At 49.4% G+C, this 13,375-nt stretch overlaps 3 protein-coding genes across 8 annotated transcripts in view; 2 read left to right on the top strand and 1 right to left on the bottom strand.

The window, feature by feature from the left end:
• The window catches only part of SMURF1 (SMAD specific E3 ubiquitin protein ligase 1), a 43,443-nt gene extending 37,265 nt beyond the window's left edge, over positions 1-6,178 (top strand). For 3 of the 5 annotated variants that reach the window (XM_021411481.1, XM_021411479.1, XM_021411483.1), the window contains exons 16-18: positions 665-866; positions 1,673-1,757; positions 2,524-6,178. In XM_021411481.1, coding sequence (XP_021267156.1) covers positions 665-866; positions 1,673-1,757; positions 2,524-2,623 — 387 coding nt within the window. In that variant the 3' untranslated portion in view covers positions 2,624-6,178. The remainder of the gene's footprint in view (positions 1-664; positions 867-1,672; positions 1,758-2,523) is intronic. The other 2 variants (XM_021411482.1, XM_021411480.1) reach the window with 1 other exon arrangement.
• On the bottom strand, positions 5,942-11,473 carry LOC110405800 (urotensin-2 receptor-like). Its single transcript, XM_021411484.1, has one exon. It carries the CDS (start codon positions 9,943-9,945, stop codon positions 8,893-8,895), a length of 1,053 nt encoding a protein of 350 aa, XP_021267159.1. The 5' UTR covers positions 9,946-11,473; the 3' UTR covers positions 5,942-8,892.
• RNF216 (ring finger protein 216) overlaps positions 11,595-13,375 on the top strand; it is a 65,404-nt gene continuing 63,623 nt past the window's right edge. Inside the window, exon 1 of one of the 2 annotated variants that reach the window (XM_021412268.1) lies at positions 11,595-11,656. The gene's annotated coding sequence lies outside the window, so the exon portion shown is untranslated. The other variant, XM_021412262.1, reaches the window with a different exon arrangement.

Raw genomic sequence — 13,375 nt, 5'->3', positions numbered from 1 at the left:
GATGATGTCTTCTGTATGCCATTTATTTGTCGTTGCCAGGGTAGCTGGTTAGATTCATGGCCAATAATGACTTCCTTTTTCAATATTTTGCAACCTCGTTTCATCTGGAAAAGAGATTGAAGTAATCCGTCTCGTCTTTGTCAGAGACTCTCACAAACAACATCAAAAAACAGCTGCAAAGTTTTTGTAGTTAGTGGTCAGTTACGGACAACAGACCAATTAGGATGTAACCATAAACCGAGCAGCACTTTCTTGCAGTGGGTTATTAGCAGCTCTAGGACAAAGCCAGATCAGGAAAATGATTTATGTGTCCGCTCAATAGATGGCATGCCTTCATCCAAGTCTGTGCTGTATCCTCGTAAAGATATACTGTACTTTTCAGGTAGGATAGATTTAAAAAGCAGGTCTTGAATGGCCATTTGACTCTGATTTCTTCTGAAAATTCCAGTTCTGGTAAGCGTAATCCTCGGCCTCAGTTTCACTGCAGATTAACTGGGGAGATTTACTTCCTGTTCTAAACTGTTTTGGAGCGTTACTGTGTACCAAAAAGGCGGCTCGAGCGCATAAAGAATGCTGGGCTTTGTGAAATAGCTTGATGTATGTTTTCATAGCTGCGAACCTGAAATGACTTTGAATGTTAAAGCATTTTCTAATCCGTTAACAGCTAATCATAGGAGGCCTGGATAAGATAGACCTGAATGACTGGAAGTCAAACACACGTCTAAAGCACTGCATGGCAGATAGCAATATTGTGAAGTGGTTCTGGCAAGCAGTGGAAACATTTGATGAAGAAAGAAGGGCAAGGCTTTTGCAGTTTGTGACGGGTTCGACGCGTGTCCCACTTCAAGGTTTCAAGGCTTTACAAGGTGACTGATGTGGAGGCTGAGTTAATGTGTGGTGGGAGGAAGAGAAAGGTTGTGTGGAATTTACTAGGCCCTTCTAGAATATCAGCGTGTTACTGGATAACTTGATCACTTGCAAACTTTTCATCTCAAGAGCAGTTCTACATTTATCAGTGGCTGCTGGTGACCACCTTAGTTGTTGCTGCCAAGTCATGCAAGCCGGACAATCTGTCCTCATGTAGCACTTAGGCTGGTGTCATTACTAGCTTATCAGCCTCTTACAGTTCTGTGGACTGATGTTGTTTGTATCATTGCATGCAAGCGTGTACGTGATTATAGAGCAGATTGAACAATTCTGTTACATTAAAAGTGTATTCCCATTGATGTTTGGCAACAGACCATTAGATTTTAAAGCAACTTCCTGAAAGTTGCAATTTTTGTCATCAGAAAAGGTAGCAGTGTCCTTGACTGTTGTGATTCTTCTGATAGCGTTCCATCTGTTAGCTGACAGTATAAACTGATCTTCAGAATTCCAATACATAGTTCTGTTTTGCAAGAAAAGTCTTCTTACACTTGAGTCTCTTCATTTTTGAAAGTATAAAGATGTGAAGTTTAACCGCTTTCCAAAATACTAGGCTGTGAGTTTGTTGTCATTAAGAGACCCATCATTTCTGTTATCTCTTCACCAGCTGCAAGTCTGACCCAGTCTATAGCATACTTGTATCTGCATCTGGAACTGTAATTTTCTCTTGCCTTTTTATAAATAGCAAAATATGTGTGCACGAATGCTATTTTGTTGAAGTGCATTAACTAGAATGTCTGTTTGTAAGGTTCTACAGGCGCTGCAGGACCCAGACTGTTTACCATCCATTTAATAGATGCAAACACAGACAACCTTCCAAAAGCCCACACTTGGTAAGGCGAACCGTTCTGCTCGTCAGTGCTTGCTTTCCCTTTGTCTTAAAGTAGCCATCTCAGTCCTGGCTGTGGATTAACCCGTGTGATGTGCTTAGATGAATCCAAGTATGTTTTGCTAGCTTGGAAATATCTGTACTCTGCAGCCTGTAAAATAGTTGACTTAAGTTCTTATTGCTTGATTTATGTCTTCTATACTATCTGTGGTTTTGTCAGCCCCAAGATTGATCAGTCTGAATAGTGAGATGTTAACTTCCATGTATTCAGCAAAAGTATTCACTGATAAATTACTCATAGCATTGAATCTTCATTCAGGATTAGAAAGAATAGTTGTTAGATGTAAAATGTAAGAAAAAAGTGCTATTGGTATAGAACTGAGCTCTCATATGGAAGCCTCACTCTATCAGGAAAAGGAAATCGTTTCAGTAGAAGCACAGATTATCTGCAGGCAGAGCAAGGAGTAGGCCTGCCTCGTGTCTTGCTTTCTTTGCAAGTCTCCTGCATCTGCCACCTGCATCTCCTCCTTCCGGACCCAGCCCAAGTAAGACATTCCTGCTGCAGAAGTGCAGTTAGTTCTTTGATGTTGTCTCCTTCGGCCGCTGAAGGGGCTGAGGCTTTGACACTGATTTTACAAGTTCTGTCTATATGTAGCTAATCTAGGGTTTGTATGTTAGTTTTTTGGTTGTTCTTTTTTGTTGTTGTTGTTGTTAATTTCAAGAAAAGTGTTAGATTCATAATCTGCAATGTGTTATTATTTTACCTCTAGCTTTAACCGGATTGACATCCCGCCTTATGAGTCATATGAGAAGCTTTACGAGAAGCTGTTGACAGCTGTGGAAGAGACATGTGGGTTTGCTGTGGAGTGAAAAAGCAACCAAAGGAAACAGATGCTAGCTCATGGACCACCAAATCAAAAGCTAGGAGAAGCTTGCTGTGAACTTCCTGCTAAGCTGTCTGAAGCACCGGAACTCTAGACAACTTGGAGATGGGTTGTTTCCCTTCCACTGTTGGTGGATGATGGTGGGGGCAGGGGCTTTTGTTGGTGGTTTCCAACTCTTTTTCCCCTTTGTTACAATAAGCCCTTCCCTCTTCTTCCATCCCCCATAAAATGAAATGCAGCCAAGTTCAGCATTTGTCTTTGGATGCACAGGATATTCTGCTAGATTTGTAACACATATTGTGATAGGGTCAATGAGCTGTGGGTTGTTTGTTTTTTTTTAATAGGAGACTCACAGTGTAATTAAGAATGAGCTTGATTTGCTGAGGACTTGCAGATGGTTAGGCATGCCTGGTTAGTTTGTCTAAAATCAAACTTGAGCCCTGTAGAGTCCAGTGGGTGCCGTGTGTCTGACTGGCACTAGAATTTGCATTGCACATTCTAAAAACTTGATGAAAAAGTGAAGTTCTAGCAGAAAATACCTCCATACGAGCATTTAACTGAAAGGCAAAGAAATTCAAGTTCTGCCTTAGCAGGAAGCTCCCAGTGGAAGCTGTGGCTTACCTTGAGAAAAGTGAAAGAATTGGGGACAGCTTAAATGGTATTGTATGATTTTTTTTTTTGGTTGTCCTGGCTGAAACCTAATTGTTTTGCACATGAAAACAGTTATTTCCTCCTGCAGAATTACTTTCCGTAGTTTGCTCAGATATAATTACCTTGCAGAGAAGCTTTGTAAGGAGGAGACAGAGGACAAAATTTATTCAATTCCAAAGCTGTGATTTCTGTGCCGCTGTTTTACCTGAGATGTTTTTGTGACTGCAGATTTGAAGACTCAAAATGGAAATCGCCAAAAGCGAAGTTAACAGAGCAAACTTCTGTTCTGGAGTTTTTGGCCATGTGAAAGGTTTATTTGGAGGTTGTGGTTAAAGGGTAACTATACAGTGAATACATTTTAAATGTTATGGAAAGGTATTGAAAGGATTTATGACTTCAGTTCTGTAAGGATAAAAATTTCTCCAGAGAGCCATACAAGGCTATTTTTTCAAATACCTGAAACTAATATTAAAAGGTTGGTTCTCTAACACGTTGCTAAAATAACTTCCCGGGGGAAACAAAAGCAAATCAAGTACCTGAATCACTAACATTTTTTCCAGTTTGCACACCGAGATGAGACAGTATTTTAACAAATAACACGGCTTCAGAAAGACCCAGTTATCTATCAAACGTGTCTAAACTTAAGTAAAGCAGGCTTGCTTGTATAGGATTTTTTTCTTTGGCAAGCCTGATTTTTAGAGAAATTCATTACTGAAACATTTAACAGATGTTTTTGTTTATGGAATAGTGCATTGAAATTCAGCTGTGGGTAAGAGATTGTTCTTAGAAGATGTCTACTGGAATACTTCTATTTTGTCTTTTTTAAATTGAATTTGATAATAGCTTTAAACTGTGATAGGACAGAAAGTAGACTCTTGTCAAAATTCTGGCATCGTTCTCAGTTTTGTTTGTTTGTTTCCATTGACCATAATTCTTGTGATTTGTGGTTGGGAGTGAGGACTGCATTGGAGGTGTAAAATTGTACCATAGTGTGAGATTTGCACAGGGTGGCTGAAGGTGCTCATCCAGCGAGACTGTACAGGAGAGGCGTCTTTACACCCGTGTGCTGGAGGAATCTTGTCACAACTGAGGACCACTTTCTGCAGTACAGATTGTTGGGACACAGATGAAATTATGTGTGTGTTTTGCAGAAAAGGAAGGACATAGAACTGTCTGTAGGTGAACGTCTGTACAGTCTTGGGCTGAGCAACAGAATCCCCACGGCCCTGGCTTTTCAAAATGGCTATGAAGTCGTACCTGTTCATAGAGTGTATTTAATCCTTTCAGTACGTTTGAATGTGCAATAAACCAGTCAGATAGGAAAAATGCAAAATGGATTATTGCCCAAAAGCTTTGCATGTAGTCTCTTGTGGATTTTTCACTAAAGGAGTTGAAAAAACAGATGCTAAAGCCCACCACTAACAGAAATCCTATCACGCAAGCTCGAAATCTGGCTTGGTAAAAACCAAGTGAGGTGAAGGTAAAGGCCCTTGATTTGGAAATCTGTAGGTCAAGTAGCTTTATGTCAATGACACAGTTGACATATGATAGTTCCTAATATCTTTCCTAGGTCAGTGTTTTATTGAATGCACAAAATAAGAATAGGCAAGGATTGTTGTTTGCTGTATTTAAAAGCCCTTGTCAAGGTACCTCCTCCTTGCTGACAATAATGAGAATAGGGCACCGTCTTTTTAATTATTTTAGTTCTCTTTTAAACGGCTTCACCACCTCTCCCATTGTGTTGTCTTTGCAATTTTGTGCCACTTCAGTGACGACAAAGACCTTTTTTTGTATTGTTCTGTACATGCATTTGAGGCAGGCCTTAAAGCTGGATGGATGGATGGAGGAAATAAAGAAGTGAGGCAGTATGGGTTTTAAGTGATGATTTCTTCTTCCAGTGGCTGGTTTCAAGGCCAGGGAAGAATGAAACGCAAACAAGAGTTTGCTTGGCTCAAGCCATTGACTCTATGAGGTCTTGCGGGCTGTTCTTATAACCTCAGCTGCCTGAATTTGTCAGTGTGTTCATTCCCACTTGGTCTGCCAGCACTTGAACTGGTTGTTACTCCTCAAACTTGCCCAAAGAATAACATAAAGTCTGGTGTTCGTTCAGTCATTCCACGTTCCACCTTGTACACGCGTACGTCTTGGATCAGGCCTGAAGGAAACACAAGGTACAATGTGTCTTTTGTTCCTGTCCTAAAGGCAAACCTAAAAGCTGGTCCGTTGGCACAGACCTTCCGTGCTTGCCCTGATACTGCTCATCAGCCTATACTATATGCTCAGGGATGTAGGAAACCACCACTTTGCTCGTGTTTTAAATCGGGAAGAAATGAGGCTGTTTTCCGAATGTTGGCATTAACTTGGGCATTATGTTAGACAAGACCCTGCTTCAGAAAGGCTGCTTGAAGCTCCAGGGGGTGAAATCAACGTTTGCTCAGCAGTATGTACTTTGTTCAAGTTGAGGTGGTTGTGAAATCCAATAGATTTTGTAAATTAGTGATCTGGCCACCGGGCCCTCTGTAGCTGAGGTTCAGGGCCGCGTGGCACAGCAAGTTCCCAGAAACACAGTATGGATCTGTTTTTAATTTGTTAATTTTTTTGTTCCTCGACCACTTTATAATGTATTTTTTTAATTTATTATTTTGTAATGTCATGTTTAAGTATTGCTGCTATCCTTGTTATTCTTCCCACTGTTTTTATTGCAGATTTATTTTGTGAAAGTTGTACACTAATGTTTCATTTTATGTCTAAATCAAAGTATTTAAAGAAATACTAGTTCTATTTAATGTGGTTATGGAACCAGCTGGAATAAACAGTGATTGTATAGTAGGCTGGACCCAGGAGGTCATGTTCATTTTTGTTACATATGCAATAAACTCACAACTTTAAACTCTTGGTATCCACCGCTTCGTTAACATCCTTATGGAAGCCACAGGAAAACTGATACTCTCGTCATGAAATGTGGGAGAGCGCTGTGCTCAGCTCAGCTGGAGGTGGGTGTCGGGGACAGAGTCATGGTGTCAAAGGAGGCAACAACAAAAACCACAGTGGTCAGTAAAAAACCTGCAGCGTTACAAAATCTTCAGTAGGGTTACAAAATAATCCCGTTTGTTTTACAGAGCCAGAGCGAGGTTCCATGAAGCTCTGCCGCCCATAGCAGTGACCGGACTGGTGACTAGCAAGCATCGGCGTTGTCTGACCAAACTGCCTCACCTCGTGCTGAGTACAGGTACCTGCAGTGGGAAGCTGGGGTGGCTCAGAGGACAAGCTATGAAAATGCAGCTGATTTCATAGGCGTACATAGACGGCTCAGCTACAACTCCTCCTTTCTAGAGAGAGCGTTCATTTTATTCCTTCTCTGACTGTTTACCAGCCTTCATCCATTTCTCTTCTTATATGCCCCGTTATTTTTCCAAAATCTCAGTTTTCAGGAAAAAAAAAATCATCTCTTAATGAGAGCTGGGGAAAGATTGATTAATGCTGGTGGATCTTTGCTTTCCTGTACTTCTGTGAGTGGAGAAAGAGTGCCATGAGTCTGCATGCAGACAGTGCTGGCAGTCAGCACGCGTGATTCAGCGCACGGTATCAGGCTTGCGCTGCAGCACAGCCTTCCCTCCCAAAGCTGAAAGCTGGAGTTTCCTTCATCTGTGTAGATTTTGTTTTGCTTTCTTTTTAAAATACCTATTCTTTGAGCAACTTCACAGCATGGCCAAATGCACCGACAGAGTGGTTTCTCTGGATAACCCGATGCTTGTAGTGGGGCTGCCATAGGACTCTTGCACTGCATGAACTTTTTTGGAGACTTATTAGCAAATCACAGATTCTCTTAAGAAATGTTACAGAACTTAAGTAATTCACTCTTTTGCAGAAGCTTGGCAGGTCGATTAAATTCCTCAGGTTAAATTTTCCAGTCTCTGCCTCCTTCTGCAGGATGTACAAAAACAGTCTGTGAGGAGTGCTGGTCTAGGAGTGGCAATTTGTGTTCTGATTTATGATGATGCACCCATGGCCTCGGCACTCCGCCTGCCTGGGGGAAGACAGCCCCTGCTGCACACTAGGATGTACTTGATGAAGGCACAGCAGAATGTATTTTAATTTATGAATGCTTTCTGCTGACAAACCTCTTTATAATTTCTGTTGGTGGCTTGCAGTTTGATACCTAGCTATAAACCCTCCGCATCATTTACTTTTTCAGGCATTTTTTTCACATGTGGCTTAGGGTAATGCTAAAACCCTACAGCTTTGCCAGTGAACACTTACAGACAAAATCCCTTTAGGTGCGGTGGGGCAGGAAGGGATAATGCCTCTCTTCCTGATTTGGCTGACTTGAAATAACATCAAGCCTAAATGTATAACCCCTGTCTGCAATCTTGCAGTTAGCGGCTGTGTGGATAATGCAAACAATGCCCTCGTGTCCTGCAGATCCCCTTCCAGCCTTGGCTGGAGCGTTATTTCATGGCTTGGATCCCCCCCTGGAGAGCAGGAGCCCCTAAACCTAGGACCTGTGCTCTACTTGCCACAAAATAAAAGAAAATCTGCCTGGAGCCCTTAGGGCTGGCTGTGAGATGACAGGAGGGGGGCTTAGGCATCAACAGGTTAAGAATGACTTCTTTTTTCCTTCCACCACAACCTGGCTTTTACGGACCACAGAAGAGGAGCGTTTAAAGGGAGGGTAAGTGCGGCTTTGCAGACAGCTGCTGCAGCACCCTGCCAAGTCTGTGGATCTCTGTCCCAGATTCAGCAGCTGGCAAACGGACCAGGGGTTGGGCTGTGCCTGGAAACCATATGGCTGAGCCGTGGCGGTTCTGGTACAGGGAGGGGACGGAGAGAGACGTTCCTGGAGGACCCAGGAGACCCTGGCATCACTCTTGGTATTTGGTCGGGTTCTAGAACAAGATCTGCAAGAGAAACCTGGATTTGGTGGTGAGGAGACAATAAGAAAGCAACGTGAACTTAACCTGGTCTCTTCTACAGAGCTAACCTTGATCCAAGAAAGCTACAGACATTGAATGGTCTGCGCAATTATTTGGTCTGGGAGACTTTGGAGCGGAACATGAATTGGATGCTGGTTAAATGAGTCCAGGCAGAGGGGACTGACCTGGGGACACTGCTCGGAGAGTCCACCGTGCCTGGGGCTCCTAATGCCTTCACTCTGTTGGATATCAAAGGGGAGATTTCTCCCCCTTGGGAACCTGTGGGGAACAGAGATGCCGTCCCCTTGTGCAGGGAGCATGGGCTCGTCTGAAGGTCTGCCTGAACCAACTGGGAACAATGCTTCCAGAGCACCTGATGTGTGAGGGGGCCTGGGGCACCGTTTTCCTTCAGGAAATGGTTCCTTTAACAAACCTGACGATAGATTACTTTTCAGTAGAGCTCCTGGTAGAAACGTAACAACAAGAAGCATGTTTATCAGAAAGCTCAGAACAACTTCAGTGACCAGGGCTGCCTTGCTTTTATCCTTTTATTGCTATAATCAATATCTTACCAGCGTCACCCAGGTGGCAACAACGTGCCACAGCCCTCGGCAAAAGGGCTGAGCCACTGAACTGCAACAGAGGAAAAAGCATCTGCATCTCTGCTGCCTGCCTGGTGGGCACCCACCTCTCACAGACCACAATCATCCTCTCCAGAGCCCCCCAGGGGTGGGACAGCGGCTGGCGGCTGTGCAGAGGAGCCCCGCTGGGCGGCCCGGTGATGTCTCCGCAGGTACTCGCTGTAGTTCTTGGAGAGCAGCGTGTAGAGGAAGGGGTTGACGCAGCTGTTGCTGTAGGCCAAGCAGGTCACCAGAAAGTTGATGGGGACGATGGCGGAGCCATCCCGATCCCCACGCTCGTGCCAGTAAAGGCTGAAGAGCTGCCACAGCCAGAAGGGCACGAAGCAAGCCCAGTAGGCGAGCACGATGCTGAAGATCATGTACAGCACCTTCTGCTTGGGACAGTGGCTGGCATGCTTGGTGTGGGCAACGAGAGCCCTCTGGGACCTCCAGTAGGTCCTGGCCAGCTTGGTGTACACACAGCAGATGGTGATGCCCGGAGCGAGGATGCAGGTGTTGAAGAGGACAGTGAGGTACACCTTGTAGGGCCCCATCCGCCACGTGGGGTGGCACATACGTTTGGTCACCCCGTGGCGGTGGCTGGTGCGCAGGTCAATGAGGATCATGCTGGGCAGGGCGAGGAGGAAGGCCGCCAGCCACGCCAGGAAGGTGAGCACCCGCCGGCGGTCCCTTGAGCCCCGCAGCGTGGCCAGAGGGCGGGCGACAGCCAGGTAGCGCTCGGTGCTCATGATGGTGAGGATGAAGATGCTGGCGTGCATGGTGAGGAGGTCGAGGCTGAAGAGGATCCTGCAGCCCAGGTCTCCGAAGTACCAGTCCCGCACGAAGTAGGTGCACACCACGAAGGGGATGGTGGACAGGTAGAGGAGATCGGCCAGGGCCAAGTTGATGATGTAAACATACATGGAGCCGCTGCGCCTCATGGAGACAGTGGTGACCACCAGCGTGTAGATGTTCCCCGCTGCGCCCACCACGCACATGGTGCCCAGGATGCAGCCCAGGAAGGAGGTGGCCAGGAGGTCGCTGGCACTATCGGACGTGGCGTTGAGTTGGGTGCTGCTGTTCTTGGGCTGGCACAGCCCAGGGGTGCACGCGCCCGGCTCCATCCTCACTGCCCCTTGCGCAGCCGGGACGGGACCTCACCAGTGGCCACCCCTGGGGTCGCTGCCCTGGAGGGAGTCCCAGGCTGCAGAACCACAGCTCCTAGTTGTGTTGTCCCAGTTGCAGCACCCGCAGCGGTGGTAGCGCTCAGCTTCGGTGCGTGGCTCTCTCCTGCATAGCCTGGAAAAGCCATCCTCCATCCACCCGCCTTCCTGCGGCCGAGGGAGGGACGAGGCAGGGGCGGAGGTGGGATTTGTCCCTGTGCCCTCCAGCGGGATGGAACACGGCAGCGGCTGCTCCCACTGCCACCCACTGGGATGCTGGCGCAGCTCCTCACTGGGAGGGAGGGGATAAAAACTTTTCTCCGTGTCAGAAACTTTTCCTCGGGGTTTTCTCTCTCTCAGAGGATGGGAAGGAGAAAAGAGCGAGCAGAGCATCACCTCAACACCTCCCAGAGCTAATGACAATGGGAACCTTGCACTGGCACCCACCCCTGTGGGATTTCCCCTCCCTGCAGCCCCAGCATTAAGGCAGAGAGCAAAAAGCTGCTTCAAGCGGAGACAAAACGAGCAGCGCTGCCAGGAAAATGCAGCAGACTCCTCCCGAGTCACATTAGAAACCTCTGCATCTCTCCAGGTCTGTGTTGCCAGCTTTGCACCCAGGCTCGTCGACTTTGTGTTACAGACAGCACAGGGCAGAAGGGCTCTCCATGGAGCCACGCTCCTTGCAAGAAGGCATCAAGTATTGAAGGGAAATCAGCATTGCCAGAATGCTCACAGCATCCTCCTGCCCCTGGAGCTGCTCCATCCCCTGGGCACAAAAAGCACAGTGATGGGATGAGCAAGGGAGGTGCAGGATTGGGGGGTTACAAGGAGCCTGTTGGTTTGGGGGAGGGAAGAGGGGGGGCTAGGGAGAGTCTGAAGTGGGGCAGCATGGGAGTGCTGAAGGCTGGAGAGTGCTTGGGAATGCCGTGGCAGTGCTGGAAACAGGAGGGAGATCCAAGGTCAGGGGAGAAAATCGTGGAAGGGGTCTAGAAAAGGGGAAACATCCTAAAAAGGCTCTGGGTCAGGGGAAAGAGATCCTAGGAAGGTTCTGGATTGGGGGGGAAAAGTCCGACAAAGGGCCTAAAAATGGGAGGAATGGATCCTAGAAAGGTTCTAGAGTTGAGGGGGGTGCTAAAAAGGGTCTAGATTAGGGGGGAAAAAGTCTTGAAAGGGCTCTAAATCAAGGTGTGGGGAAATCCTAGAAAGGGTCTAAATCTAGGAGAGAGCAGGAAAGGTTCAAATTGGAAAGAGGTGACGGGGGAGAAGATGTCCTACAAAGGCTCAGAACTGGGGGAAGAAGGGGAATCCCAGAGAGACCCCTGAGACGGCGGTGAGCGCACGGGGCAGGTGCGGGTGGGACCGCAACCTGGCGGGGCACCCCCACAAGGGACACAGGGCCTCCATAGGGGACGTTGTGCCCTCCCTTTGTCAGGGCATCTCCGAACGTTTCACGGGACGCTTCAGGGTTCATGGGACCCCATAGAGATCACACCCCTCCCGCCGGTGCGGCCGCCCCATAGGGTTCTCCGCGAGCCGGCACTCCGCCGGGAACCACGTGCGCTCCCATTAGCCCCGCCCTTCCCCGTTAGCCCCGCCCCCTCCCGCCACCACGCAGCGCCCGGAAGGGGGCGGAGCGCTGCCGCCCGGAGGACCGCCCCCCGCGCACTCTATGGTAAGTTCGCCGCGACGGGACCGTCGGGGCCGCCTTTCTGTCCCTCTCCTCTCGCCCCCCCCTCCCCGGTTCCCGCAGCTCCTCTCTATGGTGCGGGGCGGGGAGGGGCGGTCACGTGCTGCGCGCAGGCCGGAAGGAGCGGGGCAGCGGCGGCTAAATGGAGCGGGGCCGGCGGGCGGGTGGCGGCCCGGTGAGTACCGCCCGGGGGCTGTGCCGTGCGGTGGAGCTCTGGGAGGCGGCAGAGCGGCCGCAGCTGGGCGGGGAGAGCTCGGGGCCGCCTCGGCCTTAACTCCTCGCAGCCTCCGCCGGGCCGGGGCCGTGCTCGTGCTCGGCGCTGGGTGCTCGCGGGGCCGCGGCCCTGACCCGGGCCCTCCTCCCTGGGCCGGGTTCGGCGCCTCTCCTGTCTCTCCGAGCGGTCGTGGGGACGGCTGTAAGAGGGGAACCCGAAGCGCGGTGTCCTCGGGGCCGTGTCACTGGGACCTCTCCGGCCCCGCGCTCTGTGCGTCCCGGTGCCGGCCCAGCTGGGTCAGAAGTCCCCAAACGCGCAGTGCTGCTGTGATGGGGGGGGTCTGGAGCCACGCTTCCACCGGGCGGTTGGGGGCAGGTTGGGGGTCCTGGAGGAAGGCGCTGTGGGCCTAGCAGGTTGCCCTGCGGGCGTGTGGCTGAGCCCCAGCTGCTCCTGAGTGGCCGCTGGCAGCAGCTGATCGCGCTCAGAAGCGCAGCCCCAGCGGCATGCTGCTCCTCTTGTGTTTCCGTTATGACCAGAAGCGCCAGCTTTGTGTCCTCCAACAACTTACGTGGAATCTCACTGACGTGCTCTTGTACCAGAAACAGAGCCCACATGGAGGAGTTCAGCTGTCTCAGCTCCCCTAGTGCTTGCCAGGCAGCGCTCAGCCCCTCCGTGAAGCATTGTGGTGCACTCGCTGATCTGGGACTTCTGGTGCTTCACAGTGAAACAGCTGCCGCGGTGCTGCCATGCTCCTGTATTTCTGTTACTGCTGCTGTCTCTTCTTGTGTCCGTTTTGAAGCTCACTGAGTGCTGCACCGCAATCCTGAAAGCAATAGCTGCTCGTCTCCGTCTGGCGGAGCAACTGCAGGAGGTTCCCGGCAGCCATGGAGTGTGAGCTGGGTTACACAGTGAGCTCCTCCTGCTGCCGGGGAGCACAGAGTGAGTCCTGCCCTGCCTGCAGCCTGCTGGGAGGAGAGGGGCCATGTGAGGCCATTGCTCTGCACACCAGCCTGGAGCGGTTCTTGGTGTGTTCCTGCACAGCACTGTGCTGTAACAGCGCCCAGTGCAAACCATACGGTGGGACCCGTGTGCTTAGGGCAAGTAGAATTGCAGGGACAGCTTCTAGTTACAGAACCACGAGATTTACCATTCTCACGTGGCCTCCTCATTTCTAGGGCCGATGCTGCTCAAGGCTCTGCTGCCTCACCTCAGGCCCATTGGTACTGTAGGCATCTCAGTGGGCATCGTGTGCTGGGTGTCTGCATTGCGTTGCCAATAAACGGTCATCACGACAGGAGCTTGTGCCTGAACTCACAGGGCTGGAAGGAGGCCCCCCCTGTTTCCTGCAGCTCTGCAGCAGTGCTCAGTGCTGCGTTGTGTTGACGAGCTCCTCTCTGCCTCTTGCTTTTCCTTCCTCAAGTGCTTTCCTGTCGGCCTGGCTGCAGGCATCCTTCTTGTGTGCATAGCTGCTCCCAGCACGGTGGCTGGGG

The sequence above is a fragment of the Numida meleagris genome, chromosome 13 (assembly GCF_002078875.1).
Source record: "Numida meleagris isolate 19003 breed g44 Domestic line chromosome 13, NumMel1.0, whole genome shotgun sequence".
Lineage (NCBI taxonomy): Eukaryota > Metazoa > Chordata > Aves > Galliformes > Numididae > Numida > Numida meleagris.
Note: the sequence above shows the minus strand (reverse complement) of the source record. Positions and strands in the feature narration are given on the sequence as shown.